Here is a 23,169-nt window from a genome sequence, read left to right on the forward strand (position 1 = left end):
TTGTTTACATTCATCAAGTTGTCCATCTTCAAGTCTCCTAGCGTCTGTGTTCCACATGCTATTCTCATTCATTCACCTTAGGGACCACCCCCCTTGACTTGTCTAGGAGTGAGTCTAAACAGAGTGAGTAAGGACTAGAGTGACAACCCTTACTCTGAGCGTTGTCGCGGTTCTTAGACACTTTGTGCGACAACATTTTTTGGCACTGTTGCCGGGGATAGAGTTTTTTCTGTCCTTCGTTTCCTCGACATCATTTTAATCGTCTCATCTTTATTCTTCTCGTCAAGCGGCACACCATTTTTTGGTGCCGTTGCCGAGGATAAAGTTTTTCTGTCCTTGGCCATCACGACATTTTTCTAATCATCTAATCTTTTTCGCCATTCATTAGCCTGTCAAGTGGCACAACATTTTTTGGTGCCGTTGCCGGGGATATTTTATTCTCGGTGTTTCAACGACATTTCCTCATCATTTTTCTCATTTCTCATCTCTCATTTGAGTCGACAAAGCCAACACTTCTTGGCATTGCCACCAAGGACCAATTTACTGGACCTTGGCTTTACGACATTTCATATCATTTTTCTGGCATCATTTCGTCTCTTCATTTCTCACCATCCTAACTCTCGTCATCTCTCATCTAATCCTCTCATCTTCACTTTCTGCACTTGGACATTCTAGTTGGTTTCCTGTTTGGGTGGCGACTCCACTTATTCATTCATTTAATCCTAGACAGGGAGCCCTCCTTGGATATCCATCTGCCTCCATCCTTGCCGCCGTCGCTATTTTCTTTTCATTCCGTCGACTTGCACACACATAACAGAACTCTCATTCGACTTTTTATTTTTATTTCATTTGCATTGTATATGCATTAGGTTAGTTTAATTTTTCATTTCATTTTTAATTTGTATATGCGTTAGGGATTAGGGTTAGTGTATTTTCATTTTCATTTGATTTTGTCTCGATTTTTATTTTTCATTTCGATTTGTTTTAATTTGATTTCTGATTTTTATATATTTTTTGTTTTGATTTCACATTTTCTTGTTTTGTTTTTACTTATGATTCTTTGATTTTGATTTTTTGATTTCCTTTTTCTTTTTTATTTTTGATTTGATTTTTGTTTTACATTTTATTATTTATTATTTTATTTTAACTTATGATTTTGATTATTATTATTATTATTTTTTTGTTTTTCATTTGAAAAACATACAAAATTCTAAAATTTAAAAAATCTAAAAGATAAAAAAAAAAAACATTTAAAAAATCTAAAAAGTTTTTTGTTTTTTTTTGTTTTTTGTTTTGACTATGAGATTACTAAGGAATTAAATCAACAGGACCTACACTTTTGCATCTAAAAAATTAAATTTTTATGTGGCCTATGGCCCATAATTTTTTTTAAAAATTTATTAAAGTCCTTTTGATTTTATTATTTTTGGTCACATTAAAGAATCTAATTTCTTCATTTTACCACATTAAATTAATTACCTAAGGAATAATTAAATTGTTAATCTAAAGTTCGTTGGTGTCCTTTTGTGGTAATGATTTTTCTATTGTGAGATGCGATTAATGTTTTTTTAAAAATCATTAATTATTGGAGAATGATAAATTAATTCTAGATCTGGGTTATTAAATAAAATCATTTTTAATCTAGAATCATTGCATAGCAATTAATTTTCATAATTCATGTGATTTAATTGTTAGAACATATTGCAGTTTTGGGCTTTTACATTTAATCGTTTATGATCATCACTATTTGTCACTTTTAAATTGCCCGGATAACTTGTTTTTTTATTTCATCTATGGTTAATTGAGTATAAAGGCACTGGTCTATAATCATTTATATCTTGTGGTTGTGTCTTATTTTATTAAGATTTATCCATTTTGGTTGACTAGGACTTATTTACATTCATCAAGTTGTCCATTTTCAAGTCTCTTAGAGTCTGTGTTCCACATGCTATTCTCATTCATTCATTCTAGGGACTATCCCTCTTGACTTGTCTAGGAGAGAGTCTAAATGGAGTGAGTAAGGATTGGAATGACAACTCTTACTCTGAGCGTTGTCGTGGTGCTTAGACACTTTGTGCGGCAACATTTTTTGGTGCCATTGCCAGAGACAAAGTTTTTTCTGTCCTTGGTTTCCTTGACATCATTTTAATCATCTCATCTTTATTCTTCTCGTCAAGCGGCACAACATTTTTTGGCGCCATTTCCTGAGTTTTTCTGTCCTTGGCCATCACAACATTTTTCTAATCATCTAATCTTTTCCACTATTCATTAGCCCGTCAAGCGGCACAACATTTTTTGGCGCCGTTGCCAGGGATATTTTATTCTCAGCGTTTCAATGACATTTTGTCATCATTTTTCTCATTTCTCATCTCTCATTCGAGCCGACAAAGCCAACACTTCGTGGCATTGCCACCAAGGTCCAATTTACTGGACCTTGGCTTTACGACATTTCATATCATTTTTTGGCGTCATTTCGTTTCTTCATTTCTCACCATCCTAACTCTCATCATCTCTCATCTAATCCTCTCATCTTCACTTTCTGCACTTGGACATTTCGGTTGGTTTCCTGTTTGGGTGGCGACTCCACTTATTCATTCATTTAATCCCAGACAGAGAGCCCTCCTTGAATATTCATCTGCCTCCATCCTTGCTGTCGTCGCTGTTTTCTTTTCATTCCGTTGACTGCACACACATAACATAACTCTCATTCGACTTTTTAATTTTTATTTCATTTGCATTGTATATGCATTAGGTTAGTGTAATTTTCATTTCATTTTTAATTTGTATATGCGTTAGGGGTTAGGGTTAGTGTATTTTTAATTTTCATTTGAAATTCGATTTTTTGTCTTGATTGTTATTTTTTTTCGATTTGTTTTAATTTGATTTTTATAGTTTTTTTTGTTTTGATTTCACATTTCCCTATTTTGTTTTTACTTATGATTCTTTGATTTTGATTTTTTGATTTCTTTTTTCTTTTTTATTTTTGTTTTACATTTTCTCTTTCTTTCTTTCTTTTCTTTTCTTCTTCTCCTTCTTCTTTTTTTTTTTTTAAACTTATGATTTTGATTTTTTGTTTGTTTGTTTGTTCATTTTGAAAAACATACAAAATTCTAAAATTTAAAAAATCTAAAAAATAAAAAACATACAAAAAATCTAAAAAGCTTTTGTTTGTTTGTTTGTGATTGAGATTTATAAGGAATTAAATCAACATGACCTATACTTTTACATCTAAAAAATTAAATTTTTGTGTGGCTTGTTAGGGTCCTATAATAATAGGATTCATAATTTTGAATTGACTATGATTAGTCTTGTAATATTGTACATACTTTTGCTTTCTGCAAAATGTTTTCCCATATTAAAAAAATAAAGAGGGTGAAGTTCTAAAAGAATAATCAAAGGACCAAAAGAAAGAAAAAGATAAAAAAGATATAAAATATGAACCCCAAAAAGAGATAAGAATAGATCATGAAAGTGTGCAAATTCAAATGCCACTCCTTTTTACTTTATTTTGCAAAATAATATTGTGTGCAGCTTGTCAAAAATGCCACAATCCATGATGGTCAAATAGTTTAAACTTGATTCATTCATGCTTTAAATTTCATGTTAATAGATAGAGAAGAAAGATCTAGCCAAACTGTTTAATCTTGGCAGATCAGTAGTTAGGTAGAGAATAATAATGAGCTCATTAGTTTAATCTGAGCCATTGGAAGTTATAAGGTTAGAATTAGATAGTTTACTTATCAAAGAAAAAGAAATAAAGGGTCAGCAAGCTCAAATGCACCCAATGAATGAAGAGAAAATGCTAGGGTAAATAAAGGGTAGGTAGAAGAAGTTTTGCAAGTGCACAAGGTTGCTAAGTCAAAAGCACCTTCATTATACTTAATCTTATGTTCCATGTGCAGGAGGAATTGTAAAAAAGAAAGGACATTCACTAAAGTTTATTTACTAATTTCTCCTCATTTCACTAGATACCCACATACTTAGTTTATTAATTTCCCCTCATTATCCCTTCATTACTTTTCATCCCCTAATGTTGTCCCCCTTCCTTCTTCATTTCCCTAGTGTGAAACCCATTCCCATCACAAATAATACATTTCCCCCTTATGAATTTCCATTTTTTCCCTTAAAAACCCACTAAACCCTTTATCCTAAGTTATCTCCTAAAGTCCCGCTTTATATATTTGAACCCCCACTATAATTTCCCGACCCTCACTAAACCTTAGAAAGTATTAAACCCGTCGTATTATTTAACCGCGGGCCCTGCCAACCACATCCCAACTCCATCTGTGCAACTTCGCCGTGCGATAGCCCTCCGATATCCCACCTCCACATCCAACGACGCATGTTCATATTGCGCAGTTTTATCATTTGACAGTTAAATGTCCAAAAGCATGCGAGATTTACGGTTTTGGCCGAGCACTGTTTCGGTACATGGCGGCACCAGGTTATATCGCTTGCTCGCGAAAAATACTGCCCTCCACCCAAAAGCGGTGCGATATGGCATAAAACCACCTCCCACGTAAAACAAAACTACCCACCGTTCATTTATCAAATCTCGCACCAAAATGTAACCATTGTTGGTTAAAAAGCCGAAAAAGCCGCCTTTTCACTCTTTTCACTGCAAAAAACCTCTGTTAACCAATTTTGAAACCTTGAACCTCTGTGCAACCATTTTAACCACCTTTTGCAACCAGAAGACGTTGCGGACACTAAATTGAAGCAGCAAATAGACAATTGAAGCCTCAGAAACCTCTGTTGCTACCACAAAACCCTATCTACGCACCAAATCGTCATTTTCTAGGTATTCTTGAAAGAACCAGAACGACCCTGTAATTTAAGCTATGCACAGTAATTATCAAAAGGTTAATTAATTAAATTAATTAAAAAACTTTGCTAGATTGAATAAAACCTTACTGTGCATCCAAAAGCCCTTTTCTACAGACTGTACTTACCTTCCCCACTGTTCCAGAGCTTCTGACCTTACCCTTAAAGCTGGAGAAAAAGTAATTCAGTTGAATAAACCAAATTATGGCTTCCCAAAGCACTCTGGATGTAAGACCCCTGCAAACCCCTCACCTGGATATTGACCACCTCCCATTGGCTGACAAAGATTTTCAAATTAAAGACACTGTTTCCCCTAGCCATCTACTGAAACTCCACTGCTAGAGTAAAGAAAAATTCCTAAACCAGAATGATGACATTCACATATGGGAATCAAATTTGCCCGAATACTTGTTCCCATAGGTATACCTATTCCCAAAAATCATCCACTTTTGCCAAGTTTGCTATGTCCCAAGTCAAAGAGCCATAGTCTCTCCTGACCAACAGATTTTATTCACCATTACTGCAGAGTCAATAAATCAAATGCTGTAGATCCAGCCAAACCCAAATGAGACCCCACTTTCCATTGAAGCCTTACTTGAACTCTACACAAAGCTGGACCTTCCCAAGAGAGCTCAAATCTTTCAGACTTTCATCATAGAAGAGTCTCATACTCCTACAGATAGTCCTCCATATGCTGCCACCATTTTCTCTGAGAGAGCCAGACAAATTATAACCATGCTCTCTTGTATTCTAGGATACACCACTGATGAGCATGTAGATGAGGCTATACTTGCTTTCCTTTCTATTTTTTGCCCAGGCAAGCCTCCAGCTACAGTTTTTAACTTTGCTCAGTTCTTGGCAGACAGAATCCATGAGCATTTTATCAGATTGCCAAATGAAAGAGTATTCAAATACTCTTCAATATTGTTTCACATGTTCCTATATTTTCAGTCAGACAGGTTTCCAGTCAGCATCCAAAAGTTAGACACTAAGGGCCATCCAAGATCTGTCATCTTTTGGACACCATTAATCCAAAGATATTCCACTGTTTTTAGTTATAAAGATTTCATTGATTCCTTTGTTTATCCAGTTGTAAACATGCTAACCAGTAGCAATCAACCCAGGACCAATGATGAGATTAAGAGAGTTTTACAGTTGTCTAAAAACAGTAGAGTGGGATATTGGTATCTATACCAGGACCGCACAGAAATCAGAGTATATGGATGCCAGCTCACCCCCTACACGTTGCTCAGATACCTCCCCATGAGAATATTTGCATTAGAGTATTTCAGACAGATCATAAATTCAGATGAGGTCAATTTTCTGTCAGCTAGGAAGAAAACACAGTTCAAGATCAAAAACCAATTGGGCCCTTTTATTTGTAATAATAGGGAAGCTGGACAAGAAGTAGAGAAAATTTTACAGCAAATGAAGTTCAGCAATAGTTTTATGTGGCAGTATGACCCTAATGGAGTCATAAACAAGTTAAGACTCAAGTTCAAATTAAGCCCTTTTATGCATGAGTCCAGGCCAGATATTGAAAGATATGCCAACCAGTCAGAGTGGTTGGAAAATACCTTAATAGATGTGGAAAATACCTTATTAGATGTGGAAAAGTAGATAGATACTAGTTCCTTTCTGCAGGTTCCAACCCAACATGAACAAATGGGTAGTAGCCCCATTTTACAGACTCCAGCTATGTAAGATTGAAATGTAAAAAGAACCAGGAAAGAAGGTTCTAGCTCTAGAATGGATACAACATGTGATAGGTTTGAAATCAGTTACAGGAGAAAGCCCAAGCTTAATCCTGTAACTGAGCAAGAGGACACCAATGAGACAGTTGAAATCATTGATATTGACACAATGGTTGAAAAGAGTAAAGGTCCAGCAGTTTCAGAGGAAACTCATTAACCTTCTACCTCAAATACTCAAATTATTGAAAAGCAGCTTAGTATTGAAGTCTCTTCATCCAACAAACCAGTGGATAAAAGAGAAGTACAAAGAAATCAAGTTGAGGAATGAGGCATTAAAGGCTGAAACATATGCCTAGTACTTCAAACAGACACCTGCCAATTAGAATAGATTAATGTCAGCCTTTGACATTAAAACTGGTAAAATGCAAATGACCTTTATGCAGCCTACAATCCAGCAACCTAGATCGTCAACAGACTACAGGAAGACAGAGTTTGAAGTTTTAGCCAGGGATGTTCACCCTATTGATCAAATTGAATTCCATAAGCAGGCAGGTGAAATGATTTACTCTACAATGACTAACAAAGCAATGAGTGTGCACAAGCTTCAAAGTTCTCTAGACAACATCACAACACAATTTAAGCTAGAGAAGGCATCCTCACAGGCCAAGGATAACATAATCAAGTCATTGGAAGACTTGGTAATTGAAATTGGATATAATCCAAATGATATCAAGGCTGCAAAAAAAACTAATAAAGAAGAAAAGTGAGGATATTGTTGCTTTGAAGAAACAATTGAAGTTGCCTCCTTCTGAACATCCGCAGACCAAGGAGGTCCTAGAAAGCCAAACCCAGCAGGATGAAATGATGGATCTCATTCTTCAATTAAATGCTCAATTGAAAGAAATGGAGAATGAATTGGACAATTTAATACAGCTGAAACAAGCCAGCCTTGAGACAACTATTGCCACTGCTATCCCTATAGTTACTACAACAGTTCCTTCAACTTTGGCAACTTCATTGGCCCCAACAGCTCCACTAGCTACAACACTTCCAGCTGCAACAACAACTACATCAGCAACAGGTTCAACAACAACAACAACTCATCCAAGTGATGAAGCAAGTAAATTGGTCAAAGCCATGGAGGACATGTCCATTTAGACCACTGAAATAAATAGACTTAAAGAACAGATAAGAAGTCTAGAGGATGAGAAGAAACTGGCTCAAATTATGCATAAAAATGAAGTACAGAAGTCAAACAGGTTGACTGAGAGGATAAAGAACTTGGAAAAAGAATTAACATTGAAGGAGCCACTTGCCCAAGCAAAAGAGCAGCTATGGGCCAATATCATTGACTCTGTCAATGATATTTGGCCATCTATACAAGTTATCTTTGAACAAAATGATTTAGTCAAAGAGGCTAGTGAAGCAATTCAAAGAGTTAAGGCCGAACTTGGAAATATGCCAGAAGAAGCCTCAAGAATAATCCAATTCCTTAACTCAAAGAATAAATATGAATTGCAGGAACTTGACATAGCTGACAGGACTGGCACTATACTAGAGGTGAAGAAAGTAATCACCAAGAGGAACTTGATGATGCAACTTGAAGACAAATGCCAAACCATGGAGCTAGCTATAGGCAGGTTCATGGTCAAATTTGATGCTTTGAGGCAGAAAGGTCTGCCAAATCCATTGGTAATAAATGACAGGTTAATGCCACATGAAGACTATAACAAGAAAATTAGAGAAGTGGCAAGGGAGCAAGCCAATAGTTCCTCTATGAAAGGGATTCCTACAGGAAAGGTTCTGTACCAGACTTTTGAGAACCTCTTTTACCTCCAGCATGAGGTAAAACATCTTTTTGTAAACAAGCCCACCTTTGCAAAATACACAGAAGTTGATGAAGTTTACAGGAGAATGGTAAATATTAAATTACCAGATACAGAGACTTGGGAAAAATTAAATGATTTACTGTGAAAATGCAAGGTAAACAATGCTTACAGAGCAGTGAAAGAAAAGCAGCAGATCAACTAAGTCAAAGAGTATCAGATGAAAGAGTATCAGTCAAAAGGCAAAGTAAAAGAACAGTTAGCATGGAAGACAAACAACAAAGGAGAAAAAGCAACAAAAGATTTGACAATAGAGCCAAATAAACAGGGACAACTTGTAGCAGTTACATATCTGTCTCTATCTTCTTGCATGAAGATTTTTCTTTTTCCTTGAATAATTCCTAAAGCAGTTTGGGATATTTTGTAATAAGTTTTTGTATAAATACTTCATAATTCGAAGTATAGAGGGTGGATTGCTTAACATTTCTATAGTTGTATTGATCTGAAACCTAAGGGTTCATTGTACCATTTTTTCAAGTCAGCAGACTGGACTGAGTAATAAAGACATTGCATTACAGGATTCATGTGTTGGGCCACTTTAGTGAAGTATTTTCTGTTTGTCAAATTGTTATCTTCTTAAGTGTTTCACATACTTGCATGTTATCTAAATTGAATGAAATAACTGGAAAATTATTACAGAATTTGTTTAAGTACACTCTGTCCTAAACAGTTATTCGTTTTCATGTTTTCTTTTGATATCCAAAGTAGGGAATCCTTCATTGCTCCCTAGTTTCGATTGACTTCTATCATTTCCCTCATTATCCGGTTTGAGGAATTCTTAACTGCTCCTTGACCCCGATTGAAAACCACTTCACCATCCAGCCTAAAAGATCTAAATTTACTCAGCTACCTTGCCCTGTGAACACTATCTTTAGAACCTGATTCAGTCCTATTTTCTTGACACTTGACCCCATAGCACAATGGTAAAGGACATCCCTCTATCCATCTAAGTCAGTAATTCCACCACCAAATCAAAGTCAAAACCCAATTAAGCTTTTTTTTTTCTAAGTAAAACTAATCTATTAATAAAAACATAATGTACAAAGAGGCACCAGCCTCTGCGGTACTAGGTCAGCTATATGACCATTTTGAACAGCAAGACTTGACATCGCGACTGCCCCAGTTGGGGAAACCAGTCCAAGAACGAGATACGAAAAAAGTTCATTTTACCCACACAGGGGCTACAGTTCCAGAATTCAAAATTTTTAACCAAAATTAACACTATGTAAAGACTGTAAAATTCAAAAAGACAGCCACAGTAAAACCACAGTATAGTTCAAAATTAACCACAGTGAAACAGCCTAAGAAAACCAAAACTCAGAACCCGAGCTGGACGCGAGACTCAAAATTGACCATAGTGAAGCGAAAAAAAAACAAAACCAAACTCAGAACCCGACACGTGACCTAGCATGCAGTGACTAGGTGTCTTAGGTTGGTGTCTTCTCTTCCACGATCGGACATCAACCATATTCTTCTGAACCAGTTTCCACTGATTGCCCGCCACCTGTAGTGTCCTGTGGCTCACAGTTCTCCACTTGTATTCCTTTGCCTTTGCAGGTGGCGTCGCCTCCTAGAGTCTCTCGGCGGGTGGCTGGTACTTGGCTCCCCCTGAAAGTTGATGAGCGAAGGAGGAGCTTGGTTCATTTCCGGGCCGAGCTCTGGTTCAGTGCACGAGCCAATAACCTCTCTGAAGTCCATCGTGACGATGGCAATTATGACCGGCCTATCCATGGAGCAGCGGAACCAGAATTGAGCTTGCTGGGAAGAAGCAGTGGAAGTGGTGTGCTGGGTGACTCCACCTAAGCGCCGAATCTCGCGGGTGCCCATTCTACCTCGGCCGCTACGGGTATCCGGATATCTGCCAAGGAAGCGGGAGGAGGAGGGGCTTCGGGGGGGTGGAGGCGGACGGGGAAGTGGAGACAGAAGGGGGCAAAGACGAAGGGCGAGTGGCGCCACCCCGACTACCACCTCGCCTGCATCGCATTCGATGGCGTTGGCGCATAATTCTTCGACTAGAAAGCTGCAGTGAGCGGTGAGTTTCAGGGGCAGTAGGCGGGGCAAGAACGATGGAGGGGATGTTTTGAGGAGCAAGGGAATTCAAATCCGGGCCAGAGAGAGGGGCTGAGACCTCAAAAGGCAGGTTGCAGAGAAAGGACTGAGAAAAATGATGACCATTGCCCAGGTCGACGCAGCAAAGGAGTCTGCAGTGTCTTCCTGTAGCGGTGCGAAGGCTCGGCTCTGCTGCAGAGGGGTGGCAAGAGCAACTGAGAGGCCGAATGGGTAATTGTAGGGGGCTTTGCTCCATATTTCTGAATTTGCAGGGAATTTCTCGGTTCTCACAACGGGTTGATGGCGTTGGCCGAGGAGCAGTGACCTGCCTTAAATTCCCACAGGGGAAGGCGCAGGTTGCCATATGGATCAGCGACCTGCTTGTCCAGTGGCCGATTTGCATTAATTGCTCATCTAACACCTGCATCTGGGGAAAACCCAATTAAGCTTAAATAACTAGCCTAAAATCAATTAACTCAACAAAGTTAAATCATAAAGAGAGAGCCCTCTCTGATCATTAGGTTGGCTAGATCCTAATCTCAAAAGTAGGTTTGTGGTTACCTAATATTTCTTTTGACACGAGATAACAACCCTAGGGGAATTTTAGAGTGATAACATGGCCTATGGCCCATATATATATATATATATTTTTTTTAATTTATTAAAGTCTTTCTGATTTTATTATTTTTGGTCACATTAAATAATCTGATTTCTTCATTTTACCATATTAAATTAATTACCTAAGGAATAATTAAATTGTTAATCTAAAGTTCCTTGGTGTCCTTTCGTGGTAGTGATTTCTCTATTGTCAGATGCGATTAATGTTTTTTTTTTAAAATCATTAACTATTGGAGAATGATAAATTAATTCTAGATTTGGGTTATTGAATAAAATCATTTTTAATCTAGAATCATTGCTTAGCAGTTAATTTTCGTAATTCATGTGATTTAATTGCTAGAACATATTGCAGTTTTGGGTGTTTACATTTAATCGTTCATGATCATCACTATTTGTGACATTTATAAATTGCCCTAGATAACTTGTTTTTTTATTTCGTCTATGGTTAATTGAGTATAAAGGCACTGGTCTATAATCATTTATATCTTGTGGTTGTGTCTTATTTTCTTAAGATTTATCCATTTCGGTTGACTAGGACCTGTTTACATTCATCAAGTTGTCCATCTTCAAGACTCCTAGCGTCTGTGTTCCACAAGCTATTCTCATTCATTCACCTTAGGGACTACCCCCCTTGACTTGTCTAGGAGAGAGTCTAAACAGAGTGAGTAAGGATTAGAGTGACAACCCTTCCTCTGAGTGTTGTCGTGGTGCCTAGACACTTTGTGCAACAACAATTATTATTATTTTTGTAGCATGGGTTTCATGCTCAAGGCCAATTTATTTTAGGTTAAAGCACACATTGAGTGCTTCTAGGTTTTGTCATTGAGTTAAGAAGTCAAAGAATCACTGTCATATGTAAAAGACCCCATTGGATATCTTTGAGTCAAAAGTATCAAAATACCCTTGCAAGACCAAGTCAACCTGGTAGAGGAGAAGTCGGCCTAATTAGGGCAGTTTGTACTCCTGGAAGGGCTATAAATAAGAGACCATTCGACCTCATTTGCTCACTCACTGATTCACTCATCATTCAAGCGAAGGACAAGAAGAAGAAAGCAAGCGAAGGACTAGAAGGAAGAAGGAATGAGGAAGACACATTTTTGGGTCTTTGCACTCTCTCTCTCTCTCTCTCACATGTGCGAAGTAAAGCTAGGGTTTATGCAACATTAAGGTTGGAGTTTTCAAGTTGCAAAGAAAGGGTCGAAGTTGGAAGAAGATAAGTCTTTTTGGTCTCCTACAAGCCCTAGAGGAAGAAGCAGCCAGAGCGAAGGAAGGAGGAAGCCTTAGGATCCCTAAGTTCTCCCACACGTTCAAAAGTTGCAGCTGTTGCAGAGGCCGAAAATCTGAAACTGGGGGTCGAAGTTTTGCTATTGGAAGAGATTTGACTTGGTAATAACTAGTACATTTAACAGAAGGTTTGACTTGGTCTTGGAAGGGTCTTGGTCTTTGTCTAGAGCTCTTGGAATTTGTCATTTGAAGAATCTATAAGAAGAGGAGATTTTTGTGGGTTTTCCTCTCAAAGGGAGAGGTTTTGCCACTGACTAGCAGTCTACATCTTGTCTCTTTGTGTACTACTGATCTTCATGTTTTGGTAGTTGTTTGATGATAAGAACAACATAATAATAAGAGAAGAAGCTAATAATCAATAAAAGTAAAAGAACATCACAAGCAATTATCAAGTCTAAGAGAAATCACCTCTTTTGTAGCCCTATTGATTTCTCAACATGGTATTAGAGCTAAGGTTGACAAAGGGCATGATGAAGATCACTACATCCTTGAAGAAGTCATTGAAGTTCTCATTGAAGCAGTTTTCTATGATGGCAAGTCACCTCAAGCAAGGCATCAAAGTATTTAAGGATCTCCTATCATCTATCAAGAACTATATGACCAAGACCTCCACTACAAAGGACAAAGGATTATTCTCAACACTTACAGGTACTTTTGAAGATGAAAATATATGGGTAATTGACAGTGGAGCATCTAGACATATGACAGGTGAACATAGACAACTAAAGACCCTATCAAGAGGAAAAACTTCTTATTCAATTGAACTTGGAGACAAAAAGAGTTATGCAGTAAGAGGAATTGGATCAACTTTGTTGGAGCTAGAAGATGGAGGAAACATACATCTCAACAACATTCTATTCATTCCAGGTTTGAAGAAAAATTTACTTTCCATTTCATGTTTAGAAGATAAAGGAGATAGAATTGCTTTTATAGATGGAAAATTTATGGTGTGGGATAAGGGCTCTAACATCAACAATGCAAAAATTATTGGGATTCGTGAGGGAAGGCTCTACAGATTACTTACACCTCTCTCTCAAGCCTTGGTTCACATTGAAGTCAGCGCATGTGAGCTTTGGCATAGAAGGTTTGGACACCTTCATTACAAAATATTACCAACTCTAAACTCAATGGTGTATGGCATCCTTGAACTAAATGAGGATCATGAAGGAATTTGTAAGGGATGTGCATAGTCCCATGCAAATATCTCAAAATGTGTTTAGCAGTGATCTAGTGTGAATGGAGAGGTTCAGTCATGAATTGACCCAATGTATTCATTGCATAGCATATGTCCGAAAGGGTGTTCACTAGGAACATCAAAGCCCCAATTGACTGTCTATACTCTGATGGATTCGCCAAATCAGGTCTTGCAGCTTCTCCACATAGTTTCTTGAAGTTCATTTCCATCGGTGTGGGTAGGGACTTGCATTTTGTCATTCCAAATCTTTCCAACAACTTCACAACATATTTTCCTTGTGAAAGGAAAATCTCTCCGAGCCTTTGCCACACCTCAAGGCCTAGAAAGTAGTGCATGAGTCCAAGGTCCTTCATCTTGAATTCAGAGGCTAGCTCCCTCTTACACTCGATCATTAGGGGCTCACTACCTGTCAAGAATAGATCGTCAACATATAAAACCAAAATCAACGACATACCTTGGACTACCTTGAAGTAGAGGTTGGGATCGACATTGCTTCTTGTGAATCCCAACTTCACCAAATAATTGTCTATGCGGGCGTACCATGCTCTGGGGGCTTGCTTCAAACCATACAATGCCTTCTTCAACCTGCAAACATGTGTCTTTCGATCCTCTACTTCAAATCCCTGTGGCTGCTCAACGTACACTTCTTCTTGTAACATGTCATGGAGGAATGCAGTCTTCACATCCATCTGATGAAGGGTCCATCCTTGACTTGCGGCAAGGGCAACTATCGAACGAATGGTTGTATATCGAGCCATAGGTGCAAATATATCATCATAATCTTCTCCCTCTTTCTGGGAGAATCCTCGAGCCACGAACCTTGCCTTGTATTTCTCAATGCTACCATCAATTCCATGCTTAATCTTGAATAGCCACTTAGAATTCACCACATATTTCTCTTTTGGTCTCAACACTACATCCCATACGTCATTCTTCATAATCGATTTCCAAACTTGTTCCTTTACGACTTCTTCGAATGTGGGAGGTTCAGCTTGAATCATAGTGCTCATGGCTGCAACATATCCCTGGTACTTGCATGGCTTCTTCCTTTCTCTAAATGATCTTCGAATGGGAGTTCATCTCTCATCATCTTGTAATGTGTCTTGAAGCCAAAGTGGCCTCTTCCTGGTGGGAGGATCACATGGAGGATCTAAGGGATCCATGGACTCCATGGGATCATCAACAATATCTGTCTCAGATTCGGGCATGGAAGGACCATCCAAAATATCCATATCATCATTCTTCTTAGGAGGAGGAGGCGGAGGAAGTTCCCTTGCTTTTCCAAGGGTGACATCTTCATCGAATGTAACATCCCTGCTAATTTCAACCTTCCTTTGACCAGGAATATATATTCTAAATGATTTAGAATTTTCACAATATCCAACAAACGTACATTTTCTTCCCGTGGCTTCTAGCTTGTTTCTTTTGTCCTTCGACACATGAAAGTATACAGGGCAGCCAAAGATACGAAGGCGGCTAACATCGGGCTTGACACCTGTGACCACTTCTTTGGCGGTCTTGTTGTCCAATGCTTGATGAGGCACCCTGTTTTGAACATATACGACAACATTTGTTGCTTCTCCCCAAAGGAACTTCGACAACTTTTGATCATGGAGCATGGCACGAGCGACTTCTACAATAGACCTGTTCTTCCTTTTAGCTACTCCATTTTGTTCGGGAGTATAGGGCATAGTCGTTTCCTTCTTGATACCTTCCTTTTTGTAAAAATCATTGAATATATTCAAAGTGTACTCTCCACCATTGTTAGACCTGAATATTTTGATTTTCTTCCCTGTTTGATTTTCGATCAAAGCTTTGAACTCCTTGAACATTTTGAAGGCTTCATCCTTGTGCTTCAAATAATATATCCACGTCTTTCTTGAAAAGTCATCAATGAAGGTGATGTAGTAGAGATGGCCACCAATAGAATGTACGGGCATCAGACCACATATATCAGAATGGATGAGATGGAGGATGTCATTTGTCTTGTTCTTGCTAGAGGGGAATGGTCCCCTTGTCTTCTTTCCACTGGCACAACCTAGACATACTCCATCATGATGGGCTTGAACCTTGGGAATCCTTGAGACCAATTTCTCCAATTTCGGAAGAGCATCATAATGTAGATGGGCCAATCTTCGATGCCATAGCTCACTCAGATGATTAGTATCATGGACCAATGCTAGAAGTGGTCTTCTAGTAACCTTGTAGAGTCCTTCATATCTTGATCCCAATGTGAATGCATCTCTCATAGGTGAACCAACATGCCAAGCAAGAACTTTTCCCTTGATGAAGGCAACCCTCATCCCTTTATCTTCCAAAGCGGATATAGATACCAAATTATTCTTTAATCCAGACACATACATAACATCATGCAACAAAACAGATTCCCCAAAATTCAAGTTGAATTTAACAGACCCAAAGCCTTTCACGGGATGAGTGGTATTGTCTCCAAGAGTAATCTTCAACTTTGTCTCCCTCTCTACTAGATTAGAGAGAACTTCCTTATAACTCCTTGAACGTTTTGAAGGCTTCATCCTTGTGCTTCAAATAATATATCCATGTCTTTCTTGAAAAGTCATCATTGAAGGTGATGTAGTAGAGATGGCCACCAATAGAATGTACGGGCATCAGACCACATATATCGGGATGGATGAGATGGAGGATGTCATTTGTCTTGTTCTCGCTAGAGGGGAATGGTCCCCTTGTCTTCTTTCCACTGGCACAACCTAGACATACTCCATCATGATGGGCTTGAACCTTGGGAATCCTTGAGACCAATTTCTCCAATTTCGGAAGAGCATCATAATGTAGCTGGGCCAATCTGCGACGCCATAGCCCGCTCAGATGATTAGTATCATGGACCAATGCTAGAAGTGGTCTTCCAGTAACCTTGTAGAGTCCTTCATATCTTGATCCCAATGTGAATGCATCTCTCATAGGTGAACCAACATTCCAAGCAAGAACTTTTCCCTTGATGAAGGCAACCCTCATCCCTTTATCTTCCAAAGCGGATATAGATACCAAATTCTTCTTTAATCTAGACACATTTCCTTGTTTGATTTTCGATCAAAGCTTTGAACTCCTTGAACGTTTTGAAGGCTTCATCCTTGTGCTTCAAATAATATATCCACGTCTTTCTTGAAAAGTCATCATTGAAGGTGATGTAGTAGAGATGGCCACCAATAGAATGTACGGGCGTCAGACCACATATATCGGAATGGATGAGATGGAGGATGTCATTTGTCTTGTTCTCGCTAGAGGGGAATGGTCCCCTTGTCTTCCTTCCACTAGCACAACCTAGACATACTCCATCATGATGGGCTTGAACCTTGGGAATCCTTGAGACCAATTTCTCCAATTTCGGAAGAGCATCATAATGGAGCTGGGCCTAATGATTAGTTTCCTGCACCTTTTCTACTTGGTCCTTCCAACCCTCCCGCAGTCTATAGACCCTAAACAAATGCAAAAAGAAACAACAAGGATCATTTGCAAGTGCTGGTCTGTCATTTTGCTGGTGCTGGGCATTGGTTTGGTTGCTTAAAACTCATAATAGCAGTGGATTTGCAGCATGTTTTCATTTGATTAGATACTGAACTTTCATTGTATGTACCATGTATCATTATTCATGTATCAATCAAGTATTCATTATTAATGATTATTTTTAAAAGCTTAAAATTTTAAACGTAATATATACTTTTAATATTTATATTTTTGGGATAGGAGCCCCAATATTCAACCCCTGATGTATCCAGCTGCCCTTAAAGTGTATTGAGGGGTCTGTGACTCTGTAGATGTACTGGATAGGTATCCCCATGTTCTGGAAACTTGGTGTAACATAGAGGAAAAGGTTGTAGTAATACAGAGGAAGTTTGAATGTTGTTGGGACCAAAAGAAAGCATTTCCTTGTTTTTTTATTTTTAATTTTTTTCTCGTGGAAAACCAGGGTAGGTCCACCTGAAGGGACCACACCCCTGACCAAACTAATCCGAGCCTAACCCCGAGGGTGTCGACGAGAATTGAACCCGTGACCTCCCAATGGCAAGGTGCTTTAGCAACGGGACCTCGACCAATTGAGCTAACCCCCCGGGGCTCATTTCATTTTTGTTTGTTTCTTCCTATCTCACTCATTCTTTCCTGACAGACTATTGATTATTTTGTATTGTGCTATGGTCTTTTATATGCATGTCACAGCAGTACTACCGCTTGTTTCTTTATTTCTTTATGTTATTTTCAGCATTTTCTAGGAGCTGTGCTTGCACTCCCACATTGTATTCATACTGATTTTTTCCCCAAATATTCATACTGATTGTACTCTTTTTCAGTCCCATTTGCCTACTTTTGTGGTCATTTGTTGGACATTAATATAATTGTCTTATCTTTGTGGTTTCCTCTATAAGGCAAAAGAAAAGGTTCTATTATTTGTTATACATAGTTGCAGGCACTTTTACTGAGCTTAGTTGATATTGTGCATAGAGTTTTTTTGTTTGTATAATAAGATTCTTTTACTTTTAATTATTGGTTATCATATTTTTTAGGGCTGCTTTTAATTTGAGGTTACAGATATAATCCATATGTTCAGACAAGGAGTCGGATAGATCAATTGAAGCGACTGGGTCATAGTGTGGACAAGGTTGGTTATTCGTAGCCCAAAGTTCAAATAGAGTACTTAGATAATTTATTCCCCGTTAATTATTATGGTCTTTCATTATTAACTGTTCAATGAGAAAATTATGTTGCAGGTGGAGTTCATCTTGATGGGAGGGACTTTCATGTCTTTGCCAGCTGACTATCGTGATTATTTCATTCGAAATCTGCATGATGCTTTATCTGGTCACACCTCTTCAAATGTGGAGGAAGCTGTGTGCTATTCAGAGCACAGTGCCACTAAATGTATTGGCTTGACTATTGAAACGTAAGATGCAATTTGCTGTATTTTTAGTTTCTACTTTAATGATGAAACAAAATTTTACAAGTTACAATGCCATTTCAGTGATGGATGCCATTTTCTGACATTATATGTTGGCATTTTGGAAAATTTTGGAATGAATATCATTATGACCTTATAGAACCGTCTCTTATATTGTATTCTATTCAATATGCAGGATGAAATGTGGCCTGAATCTATTTTATTTTGTTTTAATTTTTTATTGCTCTCAGGAGACCTGATTACTGTCTTGGACCTCATCTAAGACAAATGTTATCATATGGTTGCACACGTCTAGAAATTGGAGTCCAGAGTACTTATGAGGATGTTGCACGTGACACAAATAGGGGTCACACTGTGGCTGCAGTTGCTGATTGCTTTTGCCTGGCAAAGGATGCTGGTTTCAAGGTAATTATCGTCCGTTCGAAGATTGATTTCTAACTCAAAAATTCTTTGCCATTATGTATTAATTATTATTGATGCAATGCAAGTCCCTCTTTCAGTTATCTCTGGTGGTTTATGCTAGAGTTTACTGTATTCAAGGCTATCTTTGCTCCTAAAGACATAAGAGAGAAACTCTCCATTTCTTCTTTCTGATGTTGGCAGTGAACTCTGATATTAGAAAAAAGGTAAAGGATGAACATGGATATAAATACACAGTAGATCTAAAATAATCAGGATTTTCAACATTCATGACCTTTGATCATCAGGATATTCTGCATATGCCACATTTTTTTGTTTCCCGACATCTACATTATGATTATGACCTAAGCAGATTGATTTAGCATTAGTTGATCTACATTGATCTAAGAAAATCTTAAAACTAAGTAACTCTGTTTTACTGGAGCGCTTTCATGTTTCTTTGGCAGGTTCCTAATAGTTGCACTTTTTTTTGTGATAGGTGGTAGCACATATGATGCCTGACTTGCCAAATGTTGGTGTGGAGCGAGATATGGAAAGTTTTCGGGAGTTCTTTGAGAACCCCGCATTTAGGGCTGATGGTCTTAAGATCTATCCCACCCTAGTAATTCGTGGAACTGGACTTTATGAACTCTGGAAAACTGGCAGGTACCATCATTCTTCAATTATAGTTCGTCTTGATTCTGTAGATGACAAGTAAATTTCAAAGTGTAATTTTTTTAATTTTTGGAAAGAGACACTGAACAAGGAACAAGAAATCTTGGAATATCTAATATTCTCATAAATGGAGTCATTCCTCATAGAAGCTTTCTAGTTGTGGATTTAAAATAAGTAGTTAATTCATGACATGGAATATACCCTATAGAAAGAATATATGCAGCTGGTCAGAATGCAGTTGCAGGTAAAAGGACATGTTAGAATGATATAATTCCAGATATGGTATAACTATAAACGGCTATGAAGAGTGATTGCAGAATTTGAGGAATTTCTTACATGCATATCTCCAATATTGAACTAAGATGGTTAAAGTAAAGAATAGTTAGATATTGATGGCCATATAGGAGCCCACCCCATTTAACTTTGATTGGGATATTCCTTGCTTCAATCCTAATTAACGCCTATCACTCATGTAAGCATGTGACGAAGCATCCATTATTAATCAACCACGATACACACCAATAAACCAAGATTCAAGGTCTTGGGGTTTCAATCAGGTCCCATATATATCAAAAACTTTGCATGTGAAGTGTATTTTTGCAAGGACAGAGTTGGAGCCTGGAGGCTAGAGCAATGAGATTGGTATGACGTTTCAGTGGCTGTGTGCTGATGGAACGTTTTAAGCATGTGGTATCAAAAGAAGCAGACTCATGAGTGACACCGATGTTCAAAGAGCTCAATAGGAATGGAAACACAAACTTGGGTATTGTGTTGTGTGAAGCTGATGAAGTGTATTGACAATTTGCATCTAATGTATATCTGTAAGTCTAGGTAGACTGTAAGAAGGATGGCCAACATTTTTATATAATTCTGTTTCCAAGGCTTGAGCAGGCTTGATATCTTGAGAGGGTTTAGAATATAAATAATTGTAGCTTGGTGTTGCGTTTGCTTATCATTTAAAACAAGACTGTGTAGGATTTATTTTCAATTACAATTTTGCTTGAACGGAATTTTGATTTATTGTCAATTGGTGTGGTTTTGTTAACAGGTCCTGGCACCTATTGCACAGCTTGCTGTAAAGGTGTCAACCATGTTTTCACTTATAGCTATATTATTAATAGAAACTAATACACCAGAGATTATGGCAGTGTAGAACAGGGCTGCGGGGGAGTGACCCCCTCACCCTCACTGCCGCTCCCTAAGCACGCTCTAAACGAAAGAGCTCAGGGAGTGCCCTCCTGAATCTCTCCCGTTTGGGAGCAATTTTCAGGTGCATGCTCCCTTAAAAATATTTCTGCTGCCTCGCCTGGAATGTTTGGTTCTTTGCAACCTTTGGCGATTTTTTTTTGTAGTCAAACCAGAATGTTTGGTTCTTTGCATGCAATTGATGATAGAGATAGATTGGATCCTGTTGAATGGTGGAACATGTATGGCTCTGGCAGGGCCTTTGATGAAATTGGCAGTTAAAGTGCTTTCACAGATGGTTAATACTTCGTCTGCAGAGAGGTGTTGGAGAACTTATAGCTTCATCCACAATGTCAAAAGAAATTGCCTCAATGAAAACCGGGCAAAAAGCTTGGTTCTCGACATGGTTCACAACCATTGGAGAGTCAGACTATGCAGGAGGAGACTCCCATTGTTCATAGATCACGAGAAAAGAAATTAGAATTCCCTTGTGGCAAGAAGAAATTTTAGTAGATAGTAGATTTACTTGTCTTTTCTAGTTTCTACTTTCTAGTACTTTTTATAACTATTGACTCTTTCATATTTATTATGGTAATTTTTGTAAACAATATATGACAATTTAAGTTTGAAGTTGGCAATGATAACTCATTGGTAATGAAGTATGAATATGATGCTTCGTGAAACATTTCATTTCATGTTTGATATCCTTTGTTATAGTTTGGTAATGGTTACAAGTACAACTTTAGTGATGACAAATGTTATAATTTGAATTTTGAAACTTTGAAACTTTAAGGTTGATAAGAATCGAGATGTTGTAACTTGTGGAACTGTGGTTGATGAAGATTATAACTACTAGATGGTTGATGTTATATGGTTTAATTCATGTTTTCATGTTTTTTATAACTAGTTCCTCATTCTAAATGCTTTTGTTGACATATATGTATCAAAATATATAAAAATATATATTATATAAAAAATGCCCCCAAAAATGGTCCCAACCTGGAAGCTTTTGAAAATTGTCGCTCCTGCTCCTGCTTCTCGGTCCCGCTCTCACTTCCAAGCAACCTTGGTGCAAAATCCTTAATTAGATGTCTTTTACTAATGTTGGAAGTATTCTACAAGTTGTTGGTTTGTTTTTGAACTAGAAATATGTCTTAAGGATGACTTGAGGAGCTATAATTCACATTTATGATTTGCAAGCAATTCAATTGCCGGCTTGTAAGGTTATAGGTTCCCACAAGAAGTGATGATCCAAAGGACTAAGTATTTTGGTAGTTATGCTAGAAGCATGGTGACTTGTCTGACTAAGGAGAAATGAAGATAACTGAAGCAACTAACAATTTCTAGCAAGTCAAAGGATCCTAGCTCGAGTGGTTTGGTGAACAATTTGTTTCCCCGACTGCATGGGTTCAAGTCTCTAGAGACATGTTGTAACTGGACCATTTGTGGCATTTATGAAATAGTCGTACCTGGTGTAATAGTGGCAACCAATCTTTTGAAATGATCAATTCTCTAGAAATTTTCGTTCCGAGAAAAAAATAATTTCTAGCAAAGTCACCAAAGTTGGATCAACAAAAAACTTGGTGAGGCGGAAAATTCAAGAGTCTGACTCAGGGCAAGAAAACTTGACACCATAAGAAACGATCAAGAAATACACATTTTTTGATGAGAAGAAATTTTCATTGACATCAAATAAATTTGTGTCCATGAATCCATACGTGGAATATCAATAGATGTCCAAAATTTCATGTATACAATATCTCATATATGATAAAAAAAAGGGATTTGGAAGCCTCTTTCTAAATAACCTATAAAGTTAACTTTAAACTAAGAACATTTTCCTTGGGGATTCTTTAGCCTCATGGTCCTTCAAGTCTTGTAGATGGAAGAGAGGAGTCCCCTTGACCAACGAATATGATGTAGGCTCTACATTGTGCAGTTGAGTTGGAGTCTCCTTGACCAACGAATCTGATATAGGCTTCTACATTGTCCAGTGGAGTTGATGCATGATCCATAAATTTACCATCTTGAATTTTGAACTCTTTATTATTTATGCTATTATGTTATACCAATTTAAATCAAAACTTTAAATTCAAAAGCTTAGATCAATTGGAACAAGTCTCAAGTTTCTCACCTTGCATTTGTATATTTCAAACTCAGATTATAATGGACAAATACGAGGCCATTTAAATGCTTTTGTGCTAATGGGTTGTGCCTTTTAGAATGAATTTTGTTAAATATACTTCAATTCTGCTTGTGTCTAGAAATATTGCAAGTTTGACGTCAGATTCAAAGGGAAAATCTCTTAAGTTCTTGTGTTGTATTGCTAAAATTTTGCTACCAAAGCTCTTGTAAAATTTTCTGTTTCCCACCTCGGTTTTCAGTTTCACCTTATTTCTCCCATGTAGTTAAATGCCCATTCCCATAACCATA

General features: G+C 37.8%; 1 protein-coding gene across 1 annotated transcript in view; it reads left to right on the top strand.

Moving 5' to 3' along the window:
• Nucleotides 1-23,169, top strand: part of LOC149183895 (elongator complex protein 3-like) — a 74,367-nt gene that overhangs the window by 17,573 nt on the left and 33,625 nt on the right. The window contains exons 2-5 of the mRNA XM_089415134.1: nucleotides 18,111-18,180; nucleotides 18,290-18,462; nucleotides 18,708-18,882; nucleotides 19,376-19,542. Of these exons, the coding sequence (XP_089271260.1) occupies nucleotides 18,111-18,180; nucleotides 18,290-18,462; nucleotides 18,708-18,882; nucleotides 19,376-19,542 (585 nt within the window). The remainder of the gene's footprint in view (nucleotides 1-18,110; nucleotides 18,181-18,289; nucleotides 18,463-18,707; nucleotides 18,883-19,375; nucleotides 19,543-23,169) is intronic.

The sequence above is a fragment of the Pinus tabuliformis genome, chromosome 3_2 (assembly GCF_031772625.1).
Source record: "Pinus tabuliformis cultivar Carrire ecotype Pingquan chromosome 3_2, CPIR1, whole genome shotgun sequence".
In the NCBI taxonomy this organism is placed as follows: domain Eukaryota; kingdom Viridiplantae; phylum Streptophyta; class Pinopsida; order Pinales; family Pinaceae; genus Pinus; species Pinus tabuliformis.